Here is a 25848-nt window from a genome sequence, read left to right as displayed (position 1 = left end):
CAATTGCTGGGTCGTAAGGTAATTCTATTTTTAATTTTTTGAGGAACCTCCATACTGTCTTCTAGAGTGGCTGTACCAGTTTGCATACCCATTAACAGTGCAAAAGCGATCCTCTTTCTCCCCATCCTCGCCAACATCTGTTGTTGCCTGACTTGTTAATGTTAGCCATTCTGACAGGTATGAGGTGGTATCTCATTGTGGTTTTGATTTGTATTTGATGATGAGTGATGTTGAGCATTTTTTCATGTTTCTGTTAGTCATCTGGATGTCTTCTTTGGAAAAGTGTCCATTCATGTCTTTTGCCCATTTCTTCACTGGATTATTTGTTTTTTTGGGTGTTGAGTTTGGTAAGTTCTTTATAGATTTTGGATACTAACCCTTTATCTGATATGTCATTTGCAAATATCTTCTCCCATTCCATCAGCTGCCTTTTAGTTTTGCTGACTATTTCCTTCGCCGTGCAGAAGCTTTTTATTTTGATGAGGTCCCAATAGTTCACTTTTTGCTTTTGTTTCCCTTGCCTCTAGAGACGTGTTGAGTAAGAAGCTGCTGCAGCTGAGGTCAAAGAGGTTTTTGCCTGCTTTCTCCTCTAGAATTTTGATGGCTTCCTGTCTTACACTTTAGGTCTGCCCATGTCTTTAAAAATCAAATCCCGGGGTGCCTGGGTGGCTCAGTCGGTTGAGCGGCCGACTTCAGCTCAGGTCATGATCTCGCAGTCCGTGGGTTCGAGCCCCGCGTCGGGCTCTGTGCTGACAGCTCAGAGCCTGGAGCCTGTTTCGGATTCTGTGTCTCCCTCTCTCTGACCCTCCCCCGTTCTTGCTCTGTCTCTCTCTGTCTCAAAAATAAATAAACGTTAAAAAAAATAATAAAGTTAGAACTTTAAAAAAAATAGGGGCGCCTGGGTGGCGCAGTCGGTTAAGCGTCCGACTTCAGCCAGGTCACGATCTCGCGGTCCGTGAGTTCGAGCCCCGCGTCAGGCTCTGGGCTGATGGCTCGGAGCCTGGAGCCTGTTTCCTATTCTGTGTCTCCCTCTCTCTCTGCCCCTGCCCCGTTCATGCTTTGTCTCTCTCTGTCCCAAAAATAAATAAAAAAAAAAAAAAAAAAAAAAGTTGAAAAAAAAAAATAAATAAATAAAAAATAAAAATCAAATCTCATCACATATTTATCATTAAAAAATTATTCAGCTAAAAGGACTGAAAATGGGTATTCAAACAAATAGTTGTATGTGAATGCTCATAACAGCACTATTTGCAACAGCCAAAAGGTGAAAACAACCCAAATGTTTGACAACAGATTAAAGGATAAACTAAAGATGTTATATCCATACCATGGAGTATTACTTAGTCATAAAAAAGAATGAAATACTGATACATACTATAATGGAAATGAGCCTCGAAAACATGCTAACTGAAAGAAGCCAATGCAAAAGGTCACACACATGCTGCATGATTCCACGTAAGTGAAATCCACATTCATACAGTGGTTTCCAGAAGCTGAGAGGGTGGGGGAAGACAGGGAGTGACTGCTGATGGGTGATCCTGTGGTGATGATGAAAATATTTTGGAACTAGAGAGAGGTGTCGGCTACACAATACTGTGATACACTAAATGCCACCAAACTGTCCGCTCTAAAATGGTTAATTTGATGTTACATGAATTTCCCTTCAACTAAAAAAAAATTATTATTTGTGTTAGAAAAATCACCTAGAAGGCAACAGTTCTTTCCATGTTCAATGTTTTCCCGAGGGTAAGGTTAACAACCTGGCCTGCCCTTCTCCATTCTCCTCACCTGTTGGTGTGCAGTCTGAACTGGGAATTCATGGGCATCAGAATTCGCTCAGGCTGGCATTCTGGAAAGAACAGTTGGAGTTTTTCAAACACCTATAATGAGAAAATGAGTTCTTCCTCATTTCCGGAGAAGACAAATGGTGACCTCTGCTCACAAACTGACAACTACAAACCCACATCCACCTCACTTCAGCACAGTCTAAGGGTCCATCCACGACACTCCTTTCCAAATGAGCCACACTTCAAACATACCTCGGTATTCTACAGCACAAATCTAGTATTAGTCCTGCTTCAGACAATATCCACATGGACCACATTCCCTGTATCACTTAGATATTAAGTATAAAATAATTCTGAATTTTCTAATTTTAGCTCTGGTAACCCGAATACAGATTTGAGAACATAAAACCTATAATAACAAATTAGCAAAGGACACTATTCAGGTTTTCTACCTCCTAGGAAAGTGCTCTTTCCTCTGCCCCTCACCGAACCAGAGAAACAAAGCCAAAATAAAGGAAAAAAATAGAAAAAGAAAAAAAAAAAAATCAGGCCCAAATTGAGAGGTAAACAAACTTATTCGCCCTCCATAAATGACAATTTTTCTTTTGAACTCTAACAACAACCAGGCCAGTTAGCTTTCAGCCTGAGAACACCTGTAGAAACCAACTGTCTGTGTTTCCACACCTTCCCGGAAGTTAGGCTTAAATCTCCTTCTAAATCTGTGAATATAGCTAAGTGGATGGTATCATAATATCCGTGTTAGGCAGAGCAGTTCAGAAATGAATCCCTCTTTAGTTATTATGGTTTCATATCCCATGTTCATTGTGTGGGGAGTTGAGGAGAGTGCATGTTCTACACTTTCTATTTCTTTATTTATTTTTAATTTACATCCAAGTTAGTTAGCATAAAGTGCAATAATGATTTCAGGAATAGATTCCAGTGATTCATCCCCTATGGGTTTTTTTTTTAATTTTTTAAATGTCCTATTATTTATTTTTGAGAGAGAGAGGGAGAGAGAGAGAAATGGGGGCAGAGAGGAAGGATTCATCCCCTATGTTTAACACTCAGTGCTCATCCCAACAAGTGTCTTCCTTAATGCCCTTTAGCCATTTAGCCCATTCTCCCCCCACCCCACAGCTCCTCCAGCAACCCTCAGTTTGTTCTCTGTATTTAAGAGTCTCTTATGTATTGTCCCCCTCCCTGAATGTTCTACACTTTCTAATAGCAATACTTATATAGACACAATTAGCAAGAATGACAAAGATCTAGAAACTATAAGCCTGTTCTAGGGCTCCCTCTAGCAATTTCTCTACCTCTATCCAGACCAAGCTCCTCATGGATGATAAGAGAGTAGAACCTTCTTCTCCTTGACATGTAAAAATAAGATTTAGGTTTGGGAGCTTACCAGTATCTGAACTTCATCAGACAGTTCCAACAAATCCCCCTCAAGCTGCCCAGAGGAACTGTTCATACAGCGGACAGTGACTTTGATACTGGTCCGACCAGCTGCTTTTGTGTGGACAACCATTGCAAAGTTATTCTCTACTGGGAGCTGTAGGAAAACCTAGAAAACAGAGATGGATTAAGAAATAGTCATTAATTAGGGCACCTGGGTGGTTCAGTTGGTTAAGCATCTGAGTTCAGCTCAGGTCATGATCTCGCTGGTTCGTGGGTTCCGGCGCTGCATCAGGGCCTGTGCCGACAGCTCAGAGTCTGGAGCCTGCTTTGGATTCTGTGTCTCCCTCTCTCTCTGCCCCTCCTCCGCTTGTGTGTTCTGTCTCTCTAATATAAATATTTAAAAATTAAAAAGAAAGGAAATTCATTAATTATCACTGCACACTTCCCTCTGTGTTGTAACAATAAGGAAAATAGATGCTAGATACATCTATAGAAAAGAACTAGGGTACCAACGATTATTCTCAGTGTTATTTCTTTTCAAATTCCCAACACAGGAACTCCTAAAGTGAACTCTGTGTATAGCACTCACCTAATTCTGGCAAGCCTCTGTGAGAATCTCATGTTGTCTTGAAGTTCATCCATGGACAGAGGAATGGAATGAAGGAAGAGTTCCTAAATAGGTTCAGACAGTAGGGCCTGAATTGGGAGAAATGAGGCAATATACCCTCCGGAGCTCAGAGTGGTGGCAAGGAAGCAAGAGGATGAGAAGGAAAGTTCGGGCTTTAGGGCAGTGCTCACGCTAGCTGACTGTCTCCCACGGCTTCACTCACCATTCTGGCCCAGACTGGACAAGGCCGTCGGGAAGGCAGGGCTGACACTAAGGCAGGTGTTGAAGTGGACACCTGCCTACCTTTCGGGCACTTGCTTCCAATCCTCTCTCTCCTGCCTTTTTGTTGTCCAGAGCCCTCAAGACCTTTCTTCTAGCTCTCCTTACTCACACAGAGTCCCAAGTTCCAAAATCACCTTTCCCTCCTCCCCTATATAAAAATTCCCTTTTCTTATATGCGGATCTCAATCAGTTGTCTGGAAGGAAGTCTTATGCTAAAGCAAAGCGGTTTATAATTGATCTACATGGTGACACCACAGTGCAGGCCGCCTCCCACATGAGGGGCGCTGGAGACCTTTCTCTTCCCATTTCACCCCTTGGTTCGCCTGTGCAGGGTCTAAGGAAGGAGGGGAGACTCTGTGCGGCTGGCTGTCAATCATTTCTTCTCTTGGAGGAGAGTGGTGCTTCATTTTTTTAAAAAAATTTTTAAAATTTCTTTTTAAGTTTTTATTTATTTTGAGGGAGAGAGAGCAGGGGAGGGGTGGAGAGGGAGAGAGACTCCCAAGCAGGCTCTGTGCCATCAGTGCAGAGCCCAATGTGGGGCTCGAACCCATGAACCGTGAGATCATGACATGAGCTGAGGTCAAGTCAGACACTTAACCGACTGAGCCACCAGGCATCCCTGAATGGTCCTCTAGATAAAGTTGGAGAAAGGGAGAGGTAGGACAGATGCAGAGGCCCAGGCCACCCTGTTCTCACACAACCCTTATTTGCTAGTCAAGAAGAAGAGTTGAATCCCTGTTCAGGACTCTGCCCAACTGCATACAGTTTCCTCTCTCCTCATTCCAAGTATAACTAGGCTCAGGGGACTCCATGACAGACAGGAGTTTCCCTAGACTACAGATCTAGGAATATTTTCAGAAGACCTGCAAATAGATTTTGTAGCTGTTTTTTAGACTTCTCTTTTCTTTTTAGCTGGCTCCAGAAATACATTAATCATAGCTCCTGTAACCCCTCTGTTCTCTCCCAAGTCCACCTCTGATTCTTCATTCTTGTGGGTACTGAGTCAGGACCTACTGGGTAACCTGGCCACAGGCTCTTCCTTCCAAGGACCTGGGTGGCTGCTTCTGTGCCCAGACCACCTTGGGCAGGCTCTCTCGAACTGATGCTCAGGTGACAGTGGGTAAAGTAGCATCCACCTTTTTCTTTTTTTTCTTTCTCAGGTTTCTGATTAAGGCTTAATGCTATGTGCATTAACACATCAAACGTATTTTCTTTTTTTAAGTTTATTTATTTTGAGACACATACACACAGAGAGAGAGGCGGGGGGGAGGGGAGGGGGAGGGAGAGAGAGAGAGAATCCCAAGCGCAGCCTTCATGCTCAGCACAGAGCCTGATGTGGGGCTCGAACCCACAAGCCGTGAGATCATGACCTGAGCTGAAATCAAGAGTTGGACACATCACTGACTGAGCCACCTGGGCGCCCCATCAAAGCTATTTATCACCAAGTAGAGGCTCACCTCAGACACACTGCAGGTTCAGTCCCAGACCACCACAATAAAGTAAATATTGCAATAAATTAAGAACATGAATTTTCTGGTTTTCCAGTGCACATAAAAATTATGTTTGCACTATACTATAGTCTATTAGGTGTGCAATAAATAGCATTATGTCTAAAACAATACATATATCTTAATTAAAATACTTTATTAGAAAATTCATACCTCCGAATGCCTGGGTACCAGATCCAATACATCTCTTTTGCTCATGGACCAATGGAATGTGAGTCCGGGGTTGGCATTGCTGAAGGAGAAAGGAGTCTGGGTACTGGTCACTCCCAGAACATAAACTGGCATCTGAAAAGAAGTGGGGCTGTGCTGTACTGCTGTAAGCCCTGCCCAGCTGGCACTGCGTTCCGGAAGGCACTGAGAATGGAGCCACCTGACTGACCTCAGTCGCTGTGATGAGTCGAGTGGCAGGTGCAAGGATCCTAACAGCCCGTAGCTGAACCACCTCAATGTGTACTTCATCCTGTTCAACAGGGAAGCAAGCTTGGACTACAAGGGGCTGTCTGTGCAGTAGGCAGAGATGCTTATGATAACTACTCTGTGCTTATTTGGGGCATTCAACAACAACAACAAAATATGCTATAGATTGTTTTTGTTCCCTAAACAATTTCTTTTTTTTTTTTTTAATGTTTATTCATTTTTGAAAGACAGAGAGAGACAGAGTACAGCAGGGGTGGGGCGGAGAGAGAGGGGGAGCACAGAATCAGAAGCAGGCTCCAGGCTCTGAGCTGTCAGCACAGAGTCCGACGTGGGGCTCGAACTCACGGACCGCGAGATCATGACCTGAGCCGAAGTCGGACGCTCAACTGACTGAGCCACCCAGGCGCCCCCCCCTAAACAATTTCTTAAGGATAGGGACTATGTCTTATAACAATGCCAAATACTCTGTGTTTTTGTGTGTGTGTGTGTGTATTTATACTAAAGATTACATATTTCCTACGCTTGGTTCAGAGGATGTCAGGTAAAGGACTCCAAGGGTTTTCCTGGGTTGCCGACACCCTCCTCATCACCACCCCACATCCCCCAATATGGTTCTCAGCTGGAAAAGTAGAAGCAGAGCAGAACAAAGAACAAATACCTGGGAAAACACAATGACTTTGCCAGTATCTTCATTTACTGTCTGGATGGTGCCATGGACCACAGCTGTGCCAACTACCTTCCCCGTAACCTGCCCCCTCCTATTCACAACAGCCACAGTCTGGTTGCTGATGGAGAAGTGAATGATAGACTGGGGCTGGGGGCCACCTTCAGACATTACCTGGAATTTAAACATGCCAGTGAATGCCTGGAACATGGGGAGAAATCATATCTCTTTTCCCAATGTTTTGTCCAAGCAACTTGACCTCTTATCTTCCCCCACTTCCCAAGAGACATATCCCACATCAACTCAAATGCAGAAGAAATCCAAGTGCCCCACAACATCTATGGGGTTCCAAGAGGTAGGTTACACCCTGTTCTTTAGGGGACAGGAAAGAACTAATTTTGTTCTTTATCAGATCCTGCTGTACTTGGCTGGGAGTAGACAAGAGCAGACCAATAGGAGGAAGGGTGTGTTTTGTGTTGGAGTGAGGCAGAGTGGGGTGAGGAGAAAGGGTGAATTGTATTTCCTGTCTCTGAGATCACCTGCATCATGTTGGTTGGAATCAGTGTCATTTTCTCTGGAACAAGTCTGAATGGAGGAAACACCTTGAAGAAGAAAAACACAAAGATAACAGGGATGGACTAGAGTCAATTTTGTAACAAATGATCATGCAGCTTATTCTAGGGAAAAAAATCCTATACACAGATGTATTTTACTTCATTTATAAATATAAATTTTATTTACAGTAGCAAAAAATTATAAATGAGAATGCTTAAAAATTATATATCCACTTATCAGAATAAAAGTGGTCATAAGAATCGTAAAATGCTCTTTCAGGTACCTATCACCCAGCTTCGACAACTACCAATGGCCAACAATGAGCTTTTAATGACATAAAAAAAATACTTTTTTTTTTAATTTTTTTTTTTTTAACGTTTATTTATTTATTTATTTATTTTTATTTTTTTTTTCAACGTTTTTTATTTATTTTTGGGACAGAGAGAGACAGAGCATGAACGGGGGAGGGGCAGAGAGAGAGGGAGACACAGAATCGGAAACAGGCTCCAGGCTCCGAGCCATCGGCCCAGAGCCTGACGCGGGGCTCGAACTCACGGACCACGAGATCGTGACCTGGCTGAAGTCGGACGCTTAACCGACTGCGCCACCCAGGCGCCCCGACGTTTATTTATTTTTGAGACAGAGAGAGACAGAGCATGAACAGGGGAGGGGCAGAGAGAGAGGGAGACACAGAATCTGAAACAGGCTCCAGGCTCTGAGCTGTCAGCACAGAGCCCGACGCGGGGCTCGAACTCACAGACCGTGAGATCATGACCTCAGCCGAAGTCGGACGCTCAACCGACCAAGCCACCCAGGCGCCCCAAAAAAATACTTTTGATATAAGATTAGAATGAAAAAAAAAACCAGTATGATTCATCCATGTTAAAATAAGCATGGGGAAAAAGTGAAGGAAATACACCAAAATATTAATAATGGTTGCCTCTAAGTAGTGGAATTATAGGTGATTTTCATGCTGTGTATTTTTTGCCTTCCAAATTTTCTACAAGAAGCATATTACTTTTACACAGAAAAACAAAAACCTAAAGTAAATTACATATTGCTTTAAGAGTCAGACAACTATCATTTTCTTCCACCAAGTGATTTTTAACTTGTGCAAACTAAACAGAAAAAGATGAATAAAGGTAAATGAGCTGAGGTATGGATTTTGGATGAGATGGTTTCCTTACCTCAATCTGGCGAGGGGGTGATGTGAATTTCCTCCCCATCTTGTCCCTGGCAACAGCCACAAGTGTGGTTTGCCCAATAGCAACAGCTCGAAGGATATAATTTTCAGAGTATTTATCCTGCTCCTCCATGAGCCTACAAAGACACATGTGTTTTTAGGTAAGAAAGATTTGATTTTTTAAAAATGTTTTTATTTATTTTTGAGAGAGAGAGGGTGTGCGTGAGTGGGGGCAGGGCAGAGAGAGAGAGAGACACACAGACAGAGGATCCAAAGTTGGGTCCGTGCTGACCACAGAGAGCCCCATGCGGGGCCTGAACTCACAAACTGTGAGATTATGACCTGAGCTGAAGTCGGACACTTAACCGAGCCACCCGAGAAAGATTTGATTTTAAGAGCAGCCAGTTATGCTTCTTTCTAAGATGCTTTAATTAACATTTTCTGTTCATTTTAACTGTAGTTAGAGGAAACAGCCAGAAAATTAATTTCCAGAGTCAAGACAAAGTTCATGGCAAAGGCAGAAAGCTCCTGAAGGCCAAATATTTATTCCAAGGCTCCAAAGGAATAAGGGCAACGTTGCAAACGCTGGCGAAACTGCAAATCCTAAGCCGCCCTGGATTCTCTGTACTCCCCTTTCACAGAGGGGAGTACCAGTACCTCTGCTTCTAGGGAGATTTCTGAAGGTCCTCTGTCTTGAAGCACCCCAAGGGATATCATCCAAGAAGTTTCATGAGATGGGAATATTCATGAGATGTGTCAATCTGTCCCACAAAACATATCTGAGAACATGGAAGGGGCACTTTGTACAGAGCTGGATATGGGGAGAGTACGGGCTGAAAGGCCCTGGGACAGAAAAGGAGAGAAGAACACAGGGAGAGCAGGCGCTTGGTGCTCAGCCTGGGGAGGAGGCATTGAGGTGGCACTCACGTCAGGGTGACGATGGCAGAAGCCAACTGCAGTTTAAGCTCCATGTTTCTGAAGTACTTATTTCGGAATGGGCGTTTGGAAGGGCTGAGAGCCCTCACAGTTACTAACACAGTTTTACCTATTTCAACCTAGTTGTTAAAAAAGAAAGGTAATTTTAGTAGGAGTATGTCATTCACCAAGGACAGTCTAACAACTCTTTGAGGGTGACAAAGTGTTTTGTTGCGCTGAATGCTCCCGGTCAGGTTTTGATCAAATGGCCCTAACCCATACGTGTCGGTTTAGCTGCGAGTACTGTTTATCTTATATGTCGGAGCATTGTTCTTTAAGGACAGGTATTTCCATGAACATCACTGAAGGTCCTGGTGCACACACAGGAGCCACACAGACTACGTGAAGTGAGGCTACAGGGTGAAAACGAGGCCTGCTTCTCTGATGCAACTGCTTCTCTGATGCAACACAGCAAATGTCTCTCACCTTATCGATCAGGTCAAGCTCCAGCTCCTGTATGTCTGACACCCTGAGGTAGGCCACTGCTGGACCCAAGAAAGCTAAGCACAGATCATAGACCTCCAAGGTGAGAAATCCAGGATGTACCGGAACTAACTAGAAGGAAGAAGATGGGAGCTGGGTAAAGAAGCACACGTGCCCTGAGCATAATCAAAACAACTATTTTCACTAAAAGCACGAAATACAACAACTTACTTCCTTTGTGATGGGAACTGAGAGGTCACATTACATGTTTTAGGCACAGCACAATATGCACCCTTAACAAATACTAACTGATAAAGAGCAAAGTTTAAGTTGACTGAATTGAGGCAAAATACAACATACATATCCAGCTTCTTAACTACGAATGGGGAAAGGATTTCATGAAGAAAATCCAGTCCATTTATGCTGAAATCACCAGTGCAACGGGGGCCATGGGGCGGGAGGGAAGCAGTGGGAAGACCTGGTTTTCTGTCCTGTGTTGTGGGTCCTGCCCAGCACGGCACCTGCAAGCAGTGCTGAATCCACCCTCTTAAAAACAAACATTATGACCAAGGTAAGTTACATTCCTTTGAGCTTTTAGAAGGAAAGGAAATATACACTTATGCTAATGTAAGCTATTATTTTTATTACTAAAAGTCAACTAAAAGCAAATGCCTTGGCATACTGACTACAAAGATAGCTTAATATATTGAGTTGTCATATCCTGGCTAAAAACATTGTATCCTCAGGTTATAAAGTCGACAGCACATCTAATTAGCCACCCTTTGAAATTTATAGAAACGAACCCTCTTTTAATGAAAATCTTACAATTAGATGTCTCCTATACTGTCTCATTTTAACCAGAAGCAAAAATTGCCCAGCTAGTTGAAGGAAAAAAAAAAAAAAAAAAAACCTTGTTTTTGGTTGGTGAATATATGTAGGTTAAAAAAAGGAGGCAAACGTTACTTTTATAACAAGTTCGAGACACACAATGGCATTTTTTCCCAATCATTTTCGTAAGAATGAGCTTTGACCTGAGACTATCAACCTGGGACCTATCTCTAGAACTTACCTGGACAGAGCTTTCTGCTTCCATGTAAGTGATGGTGACAATGTCCTGCTCACTGCTGTTGACCAAAAAATAACCAGATCCTTCCACAAGGCTAAATATTTCCTATGGAAAGATCAGACAAACAATATTCCATTTTATTCGGTTTATAAATAAGTCAAAGAAAGTAATTCCTAGCTACTGAAGGAAGAGTATGAGATTAAAAGATTAAGGTCAATGGACCAAAGACAAACTATGATTATTAAAGTATTACTACCCAAGGTATTACACATGTGTTACATATGCTTATCACTGATTTTCAATGTGTAAGGGAGCTTTTTTTTTTTTTTTTTATTGCCATACATTAACCTTAATAACCTAATATTCTTCCCCTCCAACCAGATCTAATTTCACTAGATCCCTCCAACTTCTACCTTCACATCAGGGTGGTTATAGATGGTGGCGTTCTCAGGCAGTATAGTTACATCATCTACTAGGAGCAGTTCCACGGCCGCAGATCTGGGCGAGTTGGAAAGTTCCTAGAAACACACAAGCACCACAAAGGTGAGTATAAACTTTTAATTCCTCAGCTGACAGAAGATCCCAATGTTCTTTCACATGCCAAAGATAACAGAATCAGAGAGGTGCATAGTTCTCAGAGTTAGTTATAAATGATTTTTAAGTTATAAATAAATGACGTTTAAAGAAAAGCCTTAAATTTCAGTGATTTCCATTTCTTTCCTTTTTTTTTTAAATTTTTTTATTTGAGAGAGAGAGAGTGCACACGAGCAGGGGAGAGGGGCAGAGGGAAAAAGAGAATCTCAGTGCAGAGCCCAACATGGGGCTTGATCCCATGATCCTGGGATCACAACCTGAGCTGAAACCAAAAGTCGGACACCCAACCGACTGACCCACCCAGGCGCCCCTGATTTCTATTTCTAATATAATAGTCTCCACTTACCTTTGGACTTTTATTCTCTGAATAGCCCACAAAATTGACTCCAATGAGTACAGTCCCTTTTAACTGATGTACCTTAAGGACCTGATGACCTGGAGATATAGGAGAAACGATAACATGTAGAACACAAAAATGTCTCCAGAAAACCAAATTTTGCCCTAGTTTTTCCCAAATGATGTTTTATTGCATAGAGGAAAAACTACTTTGTGGGGAAATACACAAGAAACTGAAAACTGAGTTTTTGTGTTGACTCTGCCGCTATATTCCTAAGGGACCCTGAGCAACCACTTTATTTCTCAGCTTCTTTATTATTTAAAAAAATTTTTTTTTACAGAAACAGTTTTTATTCTTTTAAGCTTCTTTATTTTGAGAGAGAGAGAGAGAGAGAGAGAGATTGAGAGAGCAAGTGGGCAAGGGACGAGAGAGAGGGAGAGAGAGAATCCCAAGCAGGTTCTGAGCTATCAGTATAGAGCCTGGTGCAGGGCCCAAACTCACAAAACTGAGATCATGACCTGAGCCGAAACCCAGAGTTGGACAGTTAACCACGGAGTCAGCCAGGCGCCCCTCCTTGCTACCATTTTTTACACTAACTATACCATACTGTTACAGTATTACAGTATTATGGTATTAGAGCATTATAGTATTACATACACTTGAGTACTATGTTTCCACGTTCCCAAGCTCTTAGACTTGTCCTATGGGTAAGTTTCCTGTGGGTGGGGAGAAGGCTGAATCTTTACTTCCCCTTCTCTAGTGTTTCTTATTCCATGAATGGATATACCATCCGTCTAAATGCTCATGCCAGAAATTTAAAGGTTGGCCTTTGCACCCCTTTTTTCTTCACCTTTGGGACTGATCTGTGGTAGACTGCCATATAATTGTGCCTGCTGGTATCCATGCCTTTGAGTAGTTCTCATCCACCTCGACTCTGGTTTTGGCAGCTGACTTGCTTTGGTGAAATGGCAAATGTGATACAAGCAGAGGCTTGAGAAGCAATTACATATGAGGGCTCGCTGGCCTCTCAGGACCTCTGCTTGTTCCTCTGGCCCTTCTGTAGGATTCACTCACTTTATTTGGCTCATTTTTCTGTCTCCTCTTTCTATTGCCCCTGCAATGTTAAGGTCTCAGTGTCAATGTTACTTTCTCAGGTGGCCTTCTCTGTTCTGAACTAGGTTAGGTTCTCCTATTGTAAATCTTAAAGCACCTCATAGCTGCCCATCAAAACACCTAACACAGTTGTAATGTTTGAAGTCTATTAAGGCAGAGGCCGCGACTATCTCACGTACCACTCCACCTTCAGGTGCCTAGCACAGGCCCTTACATTTAATAGCACCCCAGTAAATATTTTCTAATAAATGAATAAAATTTTCATTATTAGGTAAATAATAGGCAATAAATATATTTTAAAAAGTAATTTTACGTTCTTGTGAGAAATACTGCATCCTAGACCCTAGCTTTGCAACCAAGGAAATCTACATTTATGTTTGCTAAAACATACAATAATCAAAGATGAAAGGAGAGGTATGATAAAATCTAAAATAAACTGTCACCAAGGTGCCTGGGTGGCTCAGTCAGTCAAGCGTCCGACTTCGGCTCAGGTCACGATCTCGCGGTCCGTGAGCTCGAGCCCCGCGTCGGGCTCTGTGCTGACAGCTCAGAGCCTGGAGCCTGCTTCCGATTCTGTGCCTCCCTCTCTCTCTGCCCCTCCCCCGCTCATGCTCTGTCTCTCAAAAATAAACAAACATGAAAAAAATATATATAAATAAAATAAACCATCACTCAAGGGGAATACTTAGTGCAGAAACATTTAGCAGGTTATGTGAAAGGGTGTGTAAGTCACCATAATACCATGCAGCCGGGTCTGTCCACTGCCATCATCCTTTGCTACCATCTCCACTGAATTATAATCTTCAAAATGAGCTAGTGTTTCATTTGAGGATTTCCATTCTAGCATTAGTGAACTGAAATTATCAAACTTTCTCCTGTGCTGATCAAACACTGCCAGTTCCAAGACTGTGTCCCTCAGGCTTGATACAGGAATCTGCATTAAAAAAATAAAAAAGAAGAAAAGAAAAGCAAGGCGCTTGAGTGGCTTGGTCAATTAAGTGTCTGACTCTTGGTTTCTGCTCAGGTCATGATCTCATGGTTCGTGGGTTCAAGCCCCACATCGGTCTCTGTGCTGACAGCATGGAGCCTGCTTGGGATTCTTTCTCTCCCTCTTTCTCTGTCCCTCCCCCACTCACACTCATGCTCTCTCTCAAAATTAAAAAAAAAAAAAGAAATAAAAAAAGGAAAAAAACAACACAGGAGGCAGTAAGATATCCCTGAAGCTAGGGCTCATGTTTCTCCCAATCTATTTTCTTTGACAATTTTCAAACCAACAGATATGATGAAGGAATAGTATAATGAGTACCGAGACACATCTCACCTGGATTCACCATTCGTGTTATCTGTCTCTCCCTCTAATTTCCTACCCTCCAACCAAGTGTGTGTGTCTGGGTTTTTTTTTTTTTTTTTTTTTAATGTTTGTTTATTTTCGAGAGAGAGAGAGAAACAGAGTGTGAACAGGGGAGGGGCAGAGAGAGAGGGAGACACCGAACCTGAAGCAGGCTCCTGGCTCCGAGCTGTCAGCACAAAGCTCAATGCGGGGCCCAAACCCACAAAGCACGAGATTATGACCTGAGCCGAAGTTGGATGCTTAACCAACTGAGCCCACTCAGGTGCCCTTGGGTTATTTTTTGCTAAATGATGTAAACATCATGACGCTTTACCCCTAAGTAATTTAGCATGCATTTTCTAAGAATGCGAATATTCTAAGAAAAACAGTATTAGCACACACAAGAATATTAATTCAGTTTCATCTAATATACAGTCAATATTTATTTTTCCCCAATGTCCCTCAAAGTATCTTCTATACCTGTGTTTTATTTTTGATCTAGATTTGATCTTGATAGATATATATTCTTATGAAACATATATAACATACATCATATGAAAGGATGACTCAACATCATAAAAATTTCAGTTATTCTGAATTTATCTATAAATTTAACATAATACCCACAAATATAATACCTGGAATTGAGGAAATCTATATCCAACAATTAGCTGACCACAAAGCTAACCTAGCAGAAACTTTTTTTTTCAACGTTTTTTTTTTTTTTTATTTATTTTTATTTTTTTATTTTTGGGACAGAGAGAGACAGAGCATGAACGGGGGAGGGGCAGAGAGAGAGGGAGACACAGAATCGGAAACAGGCTCCAGGCTCCGAGCCATCAGCCCAGAGCCTGACGCGGGGCTCGAACTCACGGACCGCGAGATCGTGACCTGGCTGAAGTCGGACGCTTAACCGACTGCGCCACCCAGGCGCCCCTAACCTAGCAGAAACTTTGGTGGCCACAGAGGACAAAGAATACAGACATTACCGAACTAGTTCAGAAAAAGGTTACTAAACCACTACCACAACAAAAAACAGTAACTACCACAAAACCTATTAAGGGGAACAATATGATTTCAGAATTGCTAGATTATGTTATTTAAAATGTCAACTTTTTGGGGCACCTGGGTGGCTCAGTCAGTTAAGCGTCCGACTTTGGCTCAGGTCATGATCTCATGGTTCGTGGGTTTGAGCCCTGCATTGGGCTCTGTGTTGACAGCTCAGAACCTGGAGCCTGCTTTGGTTTCTGTGTCTCCCTCTCTCTGCCCCTCTCCTGCTCACACTCTCTCTCTCAAATATAAATAAACATTTAAAAAATATACAAAATGTCAAGTTTTCAACAAAAAATTATTAGAGATGCAAGGAAACAATGAAAGTACAGCCCATATATAGGAAAAAAAGCAGCTGAAAGAAACTGTCCCTGCAGATGCTCAGACACTGGACTTACTAGACAAAGAGGTTTTTTTTAATTAAAAAAAATTTTTTTTTAATTTAAGAGAGAGAAGGAGAGAGAGAGTGTGCAGGGGGGAGAGGGGCAAAGGGAGAGAGAAACTGCTCTGTGTTCAGTGCAGAGCTCAACGCCTGGCTTGATTCCATGACTCTGGGATCATGACCTGAGCTGATACCAACAGTGAGGTGCTCAACCCTTTGAGCCACCCAGGTGCCCCGAGAAAAAGACTTTTAGTCAAATATTTTGCTCAAAGAACTAAAGAAATTCATGTCTAAATAACTAAAGAAAAGTATGAAAATAATGTCTCATATATAGAGAATAAATGAAAGACCAAAATTAAATTATGAAGTTGAAAAGTGTAATAATTGAAATGAAAATTTCTCTACAGGAACTCAACAGCAGATCTGAACAGCCAGAAGAAAGAATCAGAAAGCTTCAAAATAAATCAAATGAGATGATCTAGTCTGATGAACAGAAGGAAAAAAGAATGAAGAAAAATGAACAGCATCAGAGACTCATAGAACACCACTGAGTGTGTTAACATATGTAAAATGAGAGTCCTTAAAAGGAAAAGAGAGAGAAAAAAGAGGAAGAAAGGATATTTGAAGAAACAACGGCTAGAAACTTCCCAAGTTGATGAAAAACATTAAACATCCAAGAAGTGCAAAGAACTCCAGGTAGGATAAATTCAAAGATACATACATCTAGACACATAATAATCAAACTTTCCAAAGTCAAAGAGAAAGACAGAATCATAAAAGCAGAAAGAGAGAGGATTAACACCTAATTTCTTATAAGAAACCACAGAAGCCAATGATGAAAGAAGAAGACTGCCAGCTCAGAATTCTATACTGAGCACAATAATCCTTGAAAAATGAAAGAGAAATTAAGACATTCCTGGATGTAACAAAAACAGAAAGTCTTTGTTGCTTACAGTAGACCTGCCCTACAAGAAAGAAAAGGGGGTCCTTCAGGCTGAAATGAAAGGCAACTAGACAGGAACCTGAATCCCCATGAAGGAATGAATAAAGAGCCTGGTAAAGATAACTACATAGGTAAATATGCAAGACAATATAAACATACTTTTGTTTGTAGTTCTTTTTTTCCTGTCCCATTTAAAAGATAAATGGATAAAGCAATAATTATAAATCTATTTGATGGTCATGCATGTATAAAGACTATGACAATAATAGCACAAACGAAGGAGAAGAAATGGAGTTTAATAGGAACAATGGTTTTGTACACTATTGAAATTAAACTGGTATTATTCCAAACTAGACTGTTAAAGTTTAAGATGTTAAGTGTATACCCTAGGGCAACAACTAATAAAATAACTCCAAGTAATATATTAAAGGAAGGACAAGAGAATTAAAATGTTACACTAGAAATATTTAACACAAAAGAAGGAAGTGAAAGAAGAACAAAAAAGGCGTATGCTAAATAGCAAAATGGTCGATGTAAATCCGACCTAATCAATAATTACATTAAATGTAAATAGATGACACACTCCAATCAAAAGGCAGAGATTAGCAGAATGGATAAAAAAAAAAACAAAAACAAAACCATGATCCAACTGTATACTGTGATAAGACATACACTTTAGATTCAAAGACACAAAGAAACAAAATATAAAATGAAAAAAAAAAAAAAAGATATGCTATACAAACAGTAACCAAAAGAGAGCTAGAATGGTTCTACTAGTATCAGAAAAAAAAGACTCGGGGTGCCTGGGTGGCTCAGTTGGTTAAGTGTCCGACTACAGCTTGGGTCATGATCTTGCTATCCTGTGAGTTTGAGCCCTGCGTCAGGTTCTGTGCTGACAGCTCAGAGCCTGGAGCCTGCTCTGGATTCTGTCTCTCCCTTTCTCTGCCTCTCTCCTGCTCGCACTCTGTCTCTGTCTCTCTCTCAAAAATGTAATTGAAAATTAAACAAAGAAAAAAGAAAAAAGAAAAAATAGACTTTAAGACAAAAGTTGTCACTAGAGACAAAGAAGGACCTTTTGTAGGGATAAAAGGATGTTTTATAATAAAGAAATGGTTTGGCTTTTGTCCTGAGTTCCTGAGAAGTAACCCCTAAACCCCTGGAATTTCCTGAGTAACAGGAGTATATCCATTATTCATGGTGGGGCTTATGGATCACACCTGACTTTATATTGAGATGATTCAGGATGGGCGTTGGTCAGGCCAGAAAAACCAACCATATGACTAGAGGGATGCGGCTTTGAGCTGGCTGACATCAACCCAACTTTCAGGGAGGGAAGGGGAGCTGGAGTGAGTTCAACCACATGGTCAATGATTTAATCAATCATATTTACATAATGAAGCCCCTACACAAATTCTAGACACCAAAGCTCAGTGGAGCTTCCTCACTGGTGAACACATCAATGTGTTCCATCTCTGTATCACACACAAACCTGACTCCATGGATAGAGGGCACAGAATCTCTAGATCTGGGACCTTCTCAGACCTCTCCCTATGTGTCTCTTCATCTCACTGGTCCTGATTTCTATCTTTTATAATAAAGCTGTACCTGTGAATCACTCTAACAAATTAAAAAACCTGTAGTGGTTGTAGTAATCCCAAAATTTGTAGTCAGTTGGTCAAAAATGTGGGTGGCCTGTGGATACCTGAACCTGTGGCTGGTGTCTGAAGTGAGGACAGTTTTGTTGGGAACTGTACACTTAAAACTATGGAGTGTGAGCCAACTCTAGGCAGTTAGTGTCAGAATTGCATTGTTGTGTTGCAAAAGGTCAATCTACCCAAAAGATATAACCATTATAAATACATACGCACCTAATAACAGAGCCCCAAAAATACATGAAGCAAAACTGACAGAATTTAAGGGAGAAATAGACAATTGAACAATAAAAGTTGGAGACTTCAACAGCCCACTTTCAATAATGGTAGAACAACTAGAGAGAAGATCAACAAGGAAACAGAAGACTTGAATAACACCATAAGCTAACTAGACCTAACATATCTATAGAACACCTCACCCAACACCAGAATATATTCTTCTCAAGTGCACATGAAGTATCCTCCAAGATAGACCTTATATTCAGCCACAAAACATGTCTGAATACATTTTATAAATAAATACATTTATAAAAAGTCAATATAATATTTATATATAAATTCAAAAGGATTTAAATCATAAAGTATGTTTTCCAACCACAATGAATTAGAATCCAACTGAAGGAAATTTGGGACATTCACAAATGTGTGGAAATTAACACACACTCCTAAATTAAGGACTGGGTCGAAAAGGAAATAACAAAGTACGCTTATTGTACACTTATTTATTTTTAGTGTTTTATTTATTTATTTTTTTATTTTTGAGAGAGACAGAGCGCGAGCAGGGGAGAGGGAGGGAGACACAGAATCCAAAGCAGACTCCAGGATCTGAGCTGTCAGCACAGAGCCTGATGCAGGGCTCAAACCCACAAACTGACAGATTACGACCTGAGCCAAAGTCGGATGCTCAGCTGACTGAGCCACCCAGGCACCACTTGTACACTTTTAAAAGGGTCAGTTTTATGGTATGTATATTATATTTAATTCCAAAAAAATAAATTCTAAAGTATGGAGAAATATGTTTGTAAATTGCTCCTAAATGGCTGCAAGATAAGAAGTTGTACTTTTCCTGCAAATTTTCTGTAAAATTTTTTTAAAGTTTATTTTGAGAGAGAGAGCATAAGCAGCGGAGGGGCAGAAAGAAGGAGAGACAGAATCCCAAGCAGGCTCTGATTCTTCAGCCCAGAGCCCGATGTAGGACTCAAATTCGAGATCATGACCTGAGCCCAGATCAAGAGTTGAACACTTAACCGACTGAGCCACCCAGGCACCCCGCAAATTTTTTATAAATTTAAATTATTTCAAATGAAAAATGTGACACTGAATGACAACTATACAGATAACTTTTATTCTGCTCCATCTAAGTGGATTTTAAAAAAGTAAATCATTTATAAACTTCGAATAATATTTCACATGGAATTTAGTTCTGAAAAAAATGAGTTCCTAACCCTAACATCTCATATTCTTGTTATTTTATAATAAAAAGACAGAATAGTATAAAAGTAAAAAACAAGAGCTTTGGAGTCAGACAGAATGTGCTGCTTTGTAGCTTTATGACTTTGGAGAAGCTACTCAACTCCCAGGAGCCTCGGTTTCTCCATCTCTAAACAGGAATAATTGGTTGTTCTGTTCTCTAAGAAATGACTTCTATTCTCCTATGCTTGGAATTAAAGTCCACCTCACTTAGTTTATAGTCTGATGTTCTAGTTTCAAGGTTAGAAAACTCATTTATTCCTCATTCCCTACTAGCCACGCTATTGCTTATCATTATTCTCCATGGGTCTGGAGTAGAGATAAATTCTATTACTTACCAATAATGCCAATAAAACATCTGTGAGGGAAAGATACTAACCAAACTAACTGGAAGTTTGGAGACATCTCCATTGCTTGTTGCCATAATTATAAGCTGACTATGTACCTATGTACAGTAAGCAAAGTCATTAAGTCATCAAATGTCACTAGGTGTAGCCAATTCTAACCTAGTTTAATCATCTCTTTTCAGACACTATCAGGGAATGAATAACAAATAAAACAGTCTCCTTAACTTAAAAAAAATTTTTTTTAACATTTATTGATTTTTTTTTTTAATTTTTTTTTTCAACGTTTTTTATTTATTTTTGGGACAGAGAGAGACAGAGCATGAATGGGGGAGGGGCAGAGAGAGAGGGAGACACAGAATCGGAAACAGGCTCCAGGCTCCGAGCCATCAGCCCAGAGCCTGACGCGGGGCTCGAACTCATGGACCGCGAGATCGTGACCTGGCCGAAGTCGGACGCTCAACCGACTGCGCCACCCAGGTGCCCCTAACATTTATTGATTTTTAAGAGTGAGAGAGATGAGCAGGGGAGGGGGAGAGAGAGAGGGAGACACAGAATCGAAAGCAGGCTCCAGGCTCCGAGCTGCCTGCACAGAGCTTGACGTGGGGCTCGAACTCACGGAGTGCGAGGTCATGACCTGAGCCGAAGTCAGCCGCTCAACCGACTGAGCCACCCAGGCGCCCCCAGTCTCCTTAACTTTAGTAAGACAACAATTGCTTCTCGGCCTTTTGGCTAAGATCAAGTGTAACTTTGATAAGACAAAAGCCATACTTCAGAGCATTTATCTCTAAGGCACAGAATACAAAAGTGCCAAAGTAGTTGGCACCACTGTACTCACCAGTTGCTTGTTGTGCTGTGGCAGAGGGCATGGCTGGGCACCAGCTGGCACTCTGTACACTGGGGTTACTGACATGCTGGCAGGGTGGGCACACATGAAGCGTACCTGCACAGCCTCCACAGCTGGACTAGGGTTCAGGATACCTGGGTGATTTCCAATTCGGAATGTCAGAGCCTTTAAGGAAACAGCGGAGCAAGAGGCAACCATGAGTGGACACTCGATGTCAGCTAGGCCAATCTATACACTTTAGAATCGTTCAATCTCCAGTATAGGGTGTCTCCGGACATCATAACCATCATAGTTCTTAATCTATGCACATAGTTCTTGTGCTAAGAGAAACAAGGGTATCACGGAAATTTGTAAGCAAAGGGAACATTAAAAAATCTAATTCTGATCAATCACTTCAGTCTTTTCCTCCACCAAATCTTTTGTTATCAGTTGGTAAAAAGTGGAAAAACTATTCTGTGTTTCAACCTTTCTCTGGTGGAACACCAAATGAGTAACAGACCGTGGAGACAAAAGGTTAGAGGGCTCCAACAGGGGTGATGACTCTGACGCTGACAGCCAGCCACATACACAACAAAGTTCACAAGAGACTTTAGAAAGAAGCACAGTTCTTATTAATTAAAATCACATATCGATTTCTTGTGGGCTGGTTACACAAAGTCATACACTGAATTCTCAACCCCAGTCAAACTGCAAACCTTTGTTTCTGGTGTTGATAGAAGCAGGGCAAAAAAAAAAAAAAAAAAAAAAAAAAAAAAAAAAAAAAAATTTAAAAAAAAAAAAAAAAAAGAAAGGGGCGCCTGGGTGGCGCAGTCGGTTGAGCGTCCGACTTCAGCCAGGTCACGATCTCGCGGTCCGTGAGTTCGAGCCCCGCGTCGGGCTCTGGGCCGATGGCTCGGAGCCTGGAGCCTGTTTCCGATTCTGTGTCTCCCTCTCTCTCTGTCCCTCCCCCGTTCATGCTCTGTCTCTCTCTGTCCCAAAAATAAATAAATAAACGTTCAAAAAAAAAAATTAAAAAAAAAAAAAAAAAAGAAGCAGGGCATAGCTGGGCGGATCCATCACTACCTCTAAAATAATAAAACTAATTGAACTGATAAAAGGCAATATACTATCTTATCTGCATAGATCTAACTGGTTCTTCAAAACTGCTCACCACTCACAATTGCTAACCAATCAAAATTGCTAATAGATGATTTTAACTTTCCCTTCCTTGCATTCTTTGGAGGTAAGGAACCATATAACATCTAGTCTAGACAACCAAGATTTGAATTATAGTGATAAAGTGACTGAAATAAGCTCATGATTACAAAAGAATCTTGAACCATTTAGTGAACTGTCAGAATTATCGAATGAGTAAAATCCTTGAGTACATTTAAAGGATTGCAAAAGTTTTTTTAAAAGGCCTGTAACTGGTAATTAGAATTTTCCTATCTAGTATAAATGAAATCTATTAGATCTGAAAAGGAAAGGGAGCCCCTGGGTGGCTCTGTTGGTTAAGCATCTGACTCTTGATTTCGGCTGGCTCACGACGTCATGGTTTGAGAGTCTGAGCCCCATGTCAGGCTCTGCACTGATGGTGTGAACCCTGCTCGAGATGCTCTCCCTCTTTCTATCTCTGCCCCTCCCCCATTCACTCTGTCTCTGAAAAATAAATTAGCATTAAAAAAAAAGAATCTGAAAAGGAATGGCTAGAAACACAAAAGATTTGTTGGAGTATTAATTGCTAAAAGAAATGTTAGGGAAAACATATTTTCTACTTACTTGTTCCCCTAAATCCAGGCACAGCACCCGGTAGATGTACTGGTTCTGTTTTCGCTTAGCTGGCAGCCGGACTTGTGTTAATTCAATTTTCTCTGTCTTCTCCATGCTCAACTCCAAAAAGAATCGGGAGGGCTCCAAGATCCATGGACACGGGCCCCCTTCAAATACCATTTCCTTTGCAGACCGCCATGTCACCAACGCCACTTCCACAGGGTTTACAGCCTGATGACATTCAAAGAAATTATCCTCGATTGGTCAACTCAACAGTTTTCTCAAGTGAAAAACTCGTAGATTGTTAATTCCCAAACCAGGAGACATGTACATGATGCCTCTCACTTGGAAGCTTCTCAACCTCTGTACTAATTTAGATCCTACCGATATATTCAGGCCTGTGGGTCACTTCACCCATTAATGTCTAATCATTCCAGACCACAACCACTTCCACATCCTCTAAGTTCTTGCAGCATTCATCTGTACTATTCATTTGTATATTAAGTCATCTCCTCAAGCTGTTTATTTAAAAAAAAATTTTTTTTAATGTTTACTTATTTTTGACAGAGAGAGAGACATAGCATGAGTGGGGGAGGGGCAGAGAGGGAGACACAGAATCCCAAGCAGGCTCCAAGCTGTCAGGACAGAGCCCAACGCGGGGCTCGAACTCACGGACCACGAGATCATGACCTGAGCCGAAGTTGGACGCTCAACCAACTGAGCCACCCAGGCACCCCTCCTAATGCTGTTTAAATGTGTCAAATGCTTCATATGTGAGTCTAATAAGTCTTATGCAGGGCACCCAGGTGGCTCAGTAGGTTAAGCATCTGACTGTTGATTTCAGCTCAGGTCATGATCTCATGGTGCATGAGTTCAAGCTCTGTGTTAGGCTCTGTGCTGACAGCTCTGAGCCTACTTCCAATCCTGTCCCCCTCTTTCTTTGCCTCTTCCCCACTTGTGTGTGCACGTGTGCGCTCTCTCTCTCTCTCTAAAATAAACATTAAAAAAATAAAATAATGAAAGAGAATTTATCTCCCTCAGCTGGATTTAATATAATATTGTGCACATAAAAGGTATTGAACAATAGCTGTATAAGCATTTAAAAAATTTTTTTAGGAATTACTATTTTTTTAATGTTTATTTATTTATTTTGAGAGAGAGAAAAATAGCACAAGTAGAGGAGGGGAAGAGAGACAGAGAAAAAAAAGGTCCCAAGCAGGCTCCATGCTGTCAGCGCAGAGCCCGACGTAGGGTTCAAACCCAGAAACTGTGAGATCATGACCTGAGCCAAAATCAAGAGTCAAACAGACACTCCACCAACTGAGCCACCCAGGCACCCCTGTATAGGCATTTAAAATGCATATGTATTTTGAGTATAGTTGACACACAACGTTAAATGTGTCAAGAATACAACATAGTGATTCGACATCTCTGTATGTTGTGCTGTGCTCACAAGTGCAGCTACCAGCTGTCACCATATAACATCATTACAGTAGCACCGACTACATTCCCTTAACACTGTGACTTTTATTCCCAGGACTCATTCGTTCAGTAACTAGAAGCCTGTTATCTCCCCTCCCCTTCACCCATTTTGCCCAACCCCGACCCCTCCCAGCTAGCAACCACCATCAGTTTGTTCACCGTATTCCTAAGACTGACTGTGCTTTTTGTTTATCTATTCGCTTTTTAGATTCCACATTAGTGACATTATATGGAATCATTTACCTTTCTCAGTCTGACTTCTTTATTTTACTTAGCATAATACCCTCTAAGTCCATCCATGTTGTCACAAATGGTCTGATCTCATCCTTTATGGCTATGTAATATTCCAGTTTGTGCATGTGTATACTTACCACATCTTCCTTACCCATTCACCTACCGATGGGACACTTGGGCTGCTTCCCTACCCTGGCTGTTGTAAATAATGCTTCAATAAACATAGGGGTGCATGTATCCTCTCAAATTAGTGTTTTCATTTTCTTTGGTTAAATACCTAGTAGTGGAATTACTGGATCATATGGTATTTAAAAAACATTTATTTTTGAGAGAGCACATGTGCACAAGCAAACAGGGGAGGGGCAGAGAGAGAGGGAGACAGGATCCGAAGCAGGCTCTGTGCTGACAGCAGAGTGCCCGATGCAGGGCTCGAGCTCATAAACTACTAAATCATGACCTGAGCCGACGTCGGATGCTTAACTGAGCCACCCAGGCACCCCATGGTATTTCTATTTTTAGTTGTTTTTAAAAAAAAATTTTTTTATAAACATTTATTTATTCTTGAGAGACAGAGAGAGACTGAGCACAAGTGGGGGATGGGCAGAGAGAGGAGACACAGAATCCGAAGTAGGCTCCAGGCTCTGAGCTGTCAGCACAGAGCCCAAAGCAGGGCTGGAACTCACAAACCGCGAGATCATGACCTGAGCCAAAGTCAGACGCTCAACCGACTGAGCCACCCAGGCGCCCCTTTTTATTTTTAATGTTTGGTTATTTTTGAGAGAGAGAGAGACAGAGAGAGAGAGACAGAGAGAGCGAGCGAGCGAGCATGAGTGGGGGAGGGGCAGAGAGAGAGGGAGACAGGACCCGAAGCAGGCTCTGGGCTGACAGCAGCGAGCCTGATGCAGGGCTTGAACTCATGAACCCGTGAGATCATGACGTGAGCTGAAGTCAGTGCTTAACCGACTGAGCCACCCAGGAGCCCCAGTTCTCTTCTAGGTTTTTTATGGTTTCAGGTCTCATATTTAGGTCTTTAATCCATCTTGAGTTTATTTCTATGCATGGTGAAAGAAGTAGTCCAGTCTCATTCTTTTTCATGTGGCTGTCCAGTTTCCCAACACCATCTGTTGAAGAGATCCTCCTTTCTTCATTGTATATTCTTGCCTCCTTTGTCAAAGATTGACCACACAATCCTGGGTTTACTTTTGGGCTCTCTAGTCTGTTACATTGATCTACATACTACATACCTATTTTTGTGTCAGTACAACACTGTTTGGATTACTACAGCTTTGTAGCATATCTTGAAATCTGGGATTGTGATACTTCCATGCTTTGTTCTTCTTTGTCAGGATTTCTTTGTCTATTCAGGGTCATTTGTATGGTCCCATATAAATTTAGTATTATTTGTTCTGGTTTTGTGAAAAATGCTGTTGGTATTTTGATAGGAATTGCACTGAAT

The 25848-nt window shown here is 41.5% G+C and overlaps 1 protein-coding gene across 11 annotated transcripts in view; it reads right to left on the bottom strand.

Annotated features, from left to right (window-relative positions):
* NUP210L (nucleoporin 210 like) overlaps positions 1 to 25848 on the bottom strand; it is a 90842-nt gene that overhangs the window by 20847 nt on the left and 44147 nt on the right. For 6 of the 11 annotated variants that reach the window (XM_058702182.1, XM_058702187.1, XM_058702185.1 and 3 more), the window contains 15 exons: positions 22686 to 22907; positions 20919 to 21092; positions 13651 to 13843; positions 11806 to 11894; positions 11279 to 11383; positions 10869 to 10970; positions 9803 to 9931; positions 9329 to 9456; positions 8406 to 8538; positions 7203 to 7265; positions 6658 to 6837; positions 5962 to 6042; positions 5736 to 5888; positions 3193 to 3351; positions 1789 to 1880 (listed from right to left, as the gene is read on the bottom strand). In XM_058702182.1, the coding sequence (XP_058558165.1) occupies positions 1789 to 1880; positions 3193 to 3351; positions 5736 to 5888; positions 5962 to 6042; positions 6658 to 6837; positions 7203 to 7265; positions 8406 to 8538; positions 9329 to 9456; positions 9803 to 9931; positions 10869 to 10970; positions 11279 to 11383; positions 11806 to 11894; positions 13651 to 13843; positions 20919 to 21092; positions 22686 to 22907 (2003 nt within the window). The remainder of the gene's footprint in view (positions 1 to 1788; positions 1881 to 3192; positions 3352 to 5735; positions 5889 to 5961; positions 6043 to 6657; positions 6838 to 7202; positions 7266 to 8405; positions 8539 to 9328; positions 9457 to 9802; positions 9932 to 10868; positions 10971 to 11278; positions 11384 to 11805; positions 11895 to 13650; positions 13844 to 20918; positions 21093 to 22685; positions 22908 to 25848) is intronic. The other 5 variants (XM_058702184.1, XM_058702186.1, XM_058702190.1 and 2 more) reach the window with 4 other exon arrangements.

This window comes from Neofelis nebulosa, chromosome 15, assembly GCF_028018385.1.
Source record: "Neofelis nebulosa isolate mNeoNeb1 chromosome 15, mNeoNeb1.pri, whole genome shotgun sequence".
In the NCBI taxonomy this organism is placed as follows: domain Eukaryota; kingdom Metazoa; phylum Chordata; class Mammalia; order Carnivora; family Felidae; genus Neofelis; species Neofelis nebulosa.
This window is presented reverse-complemented; position numbering and strand designations above follow the sequence as displayed.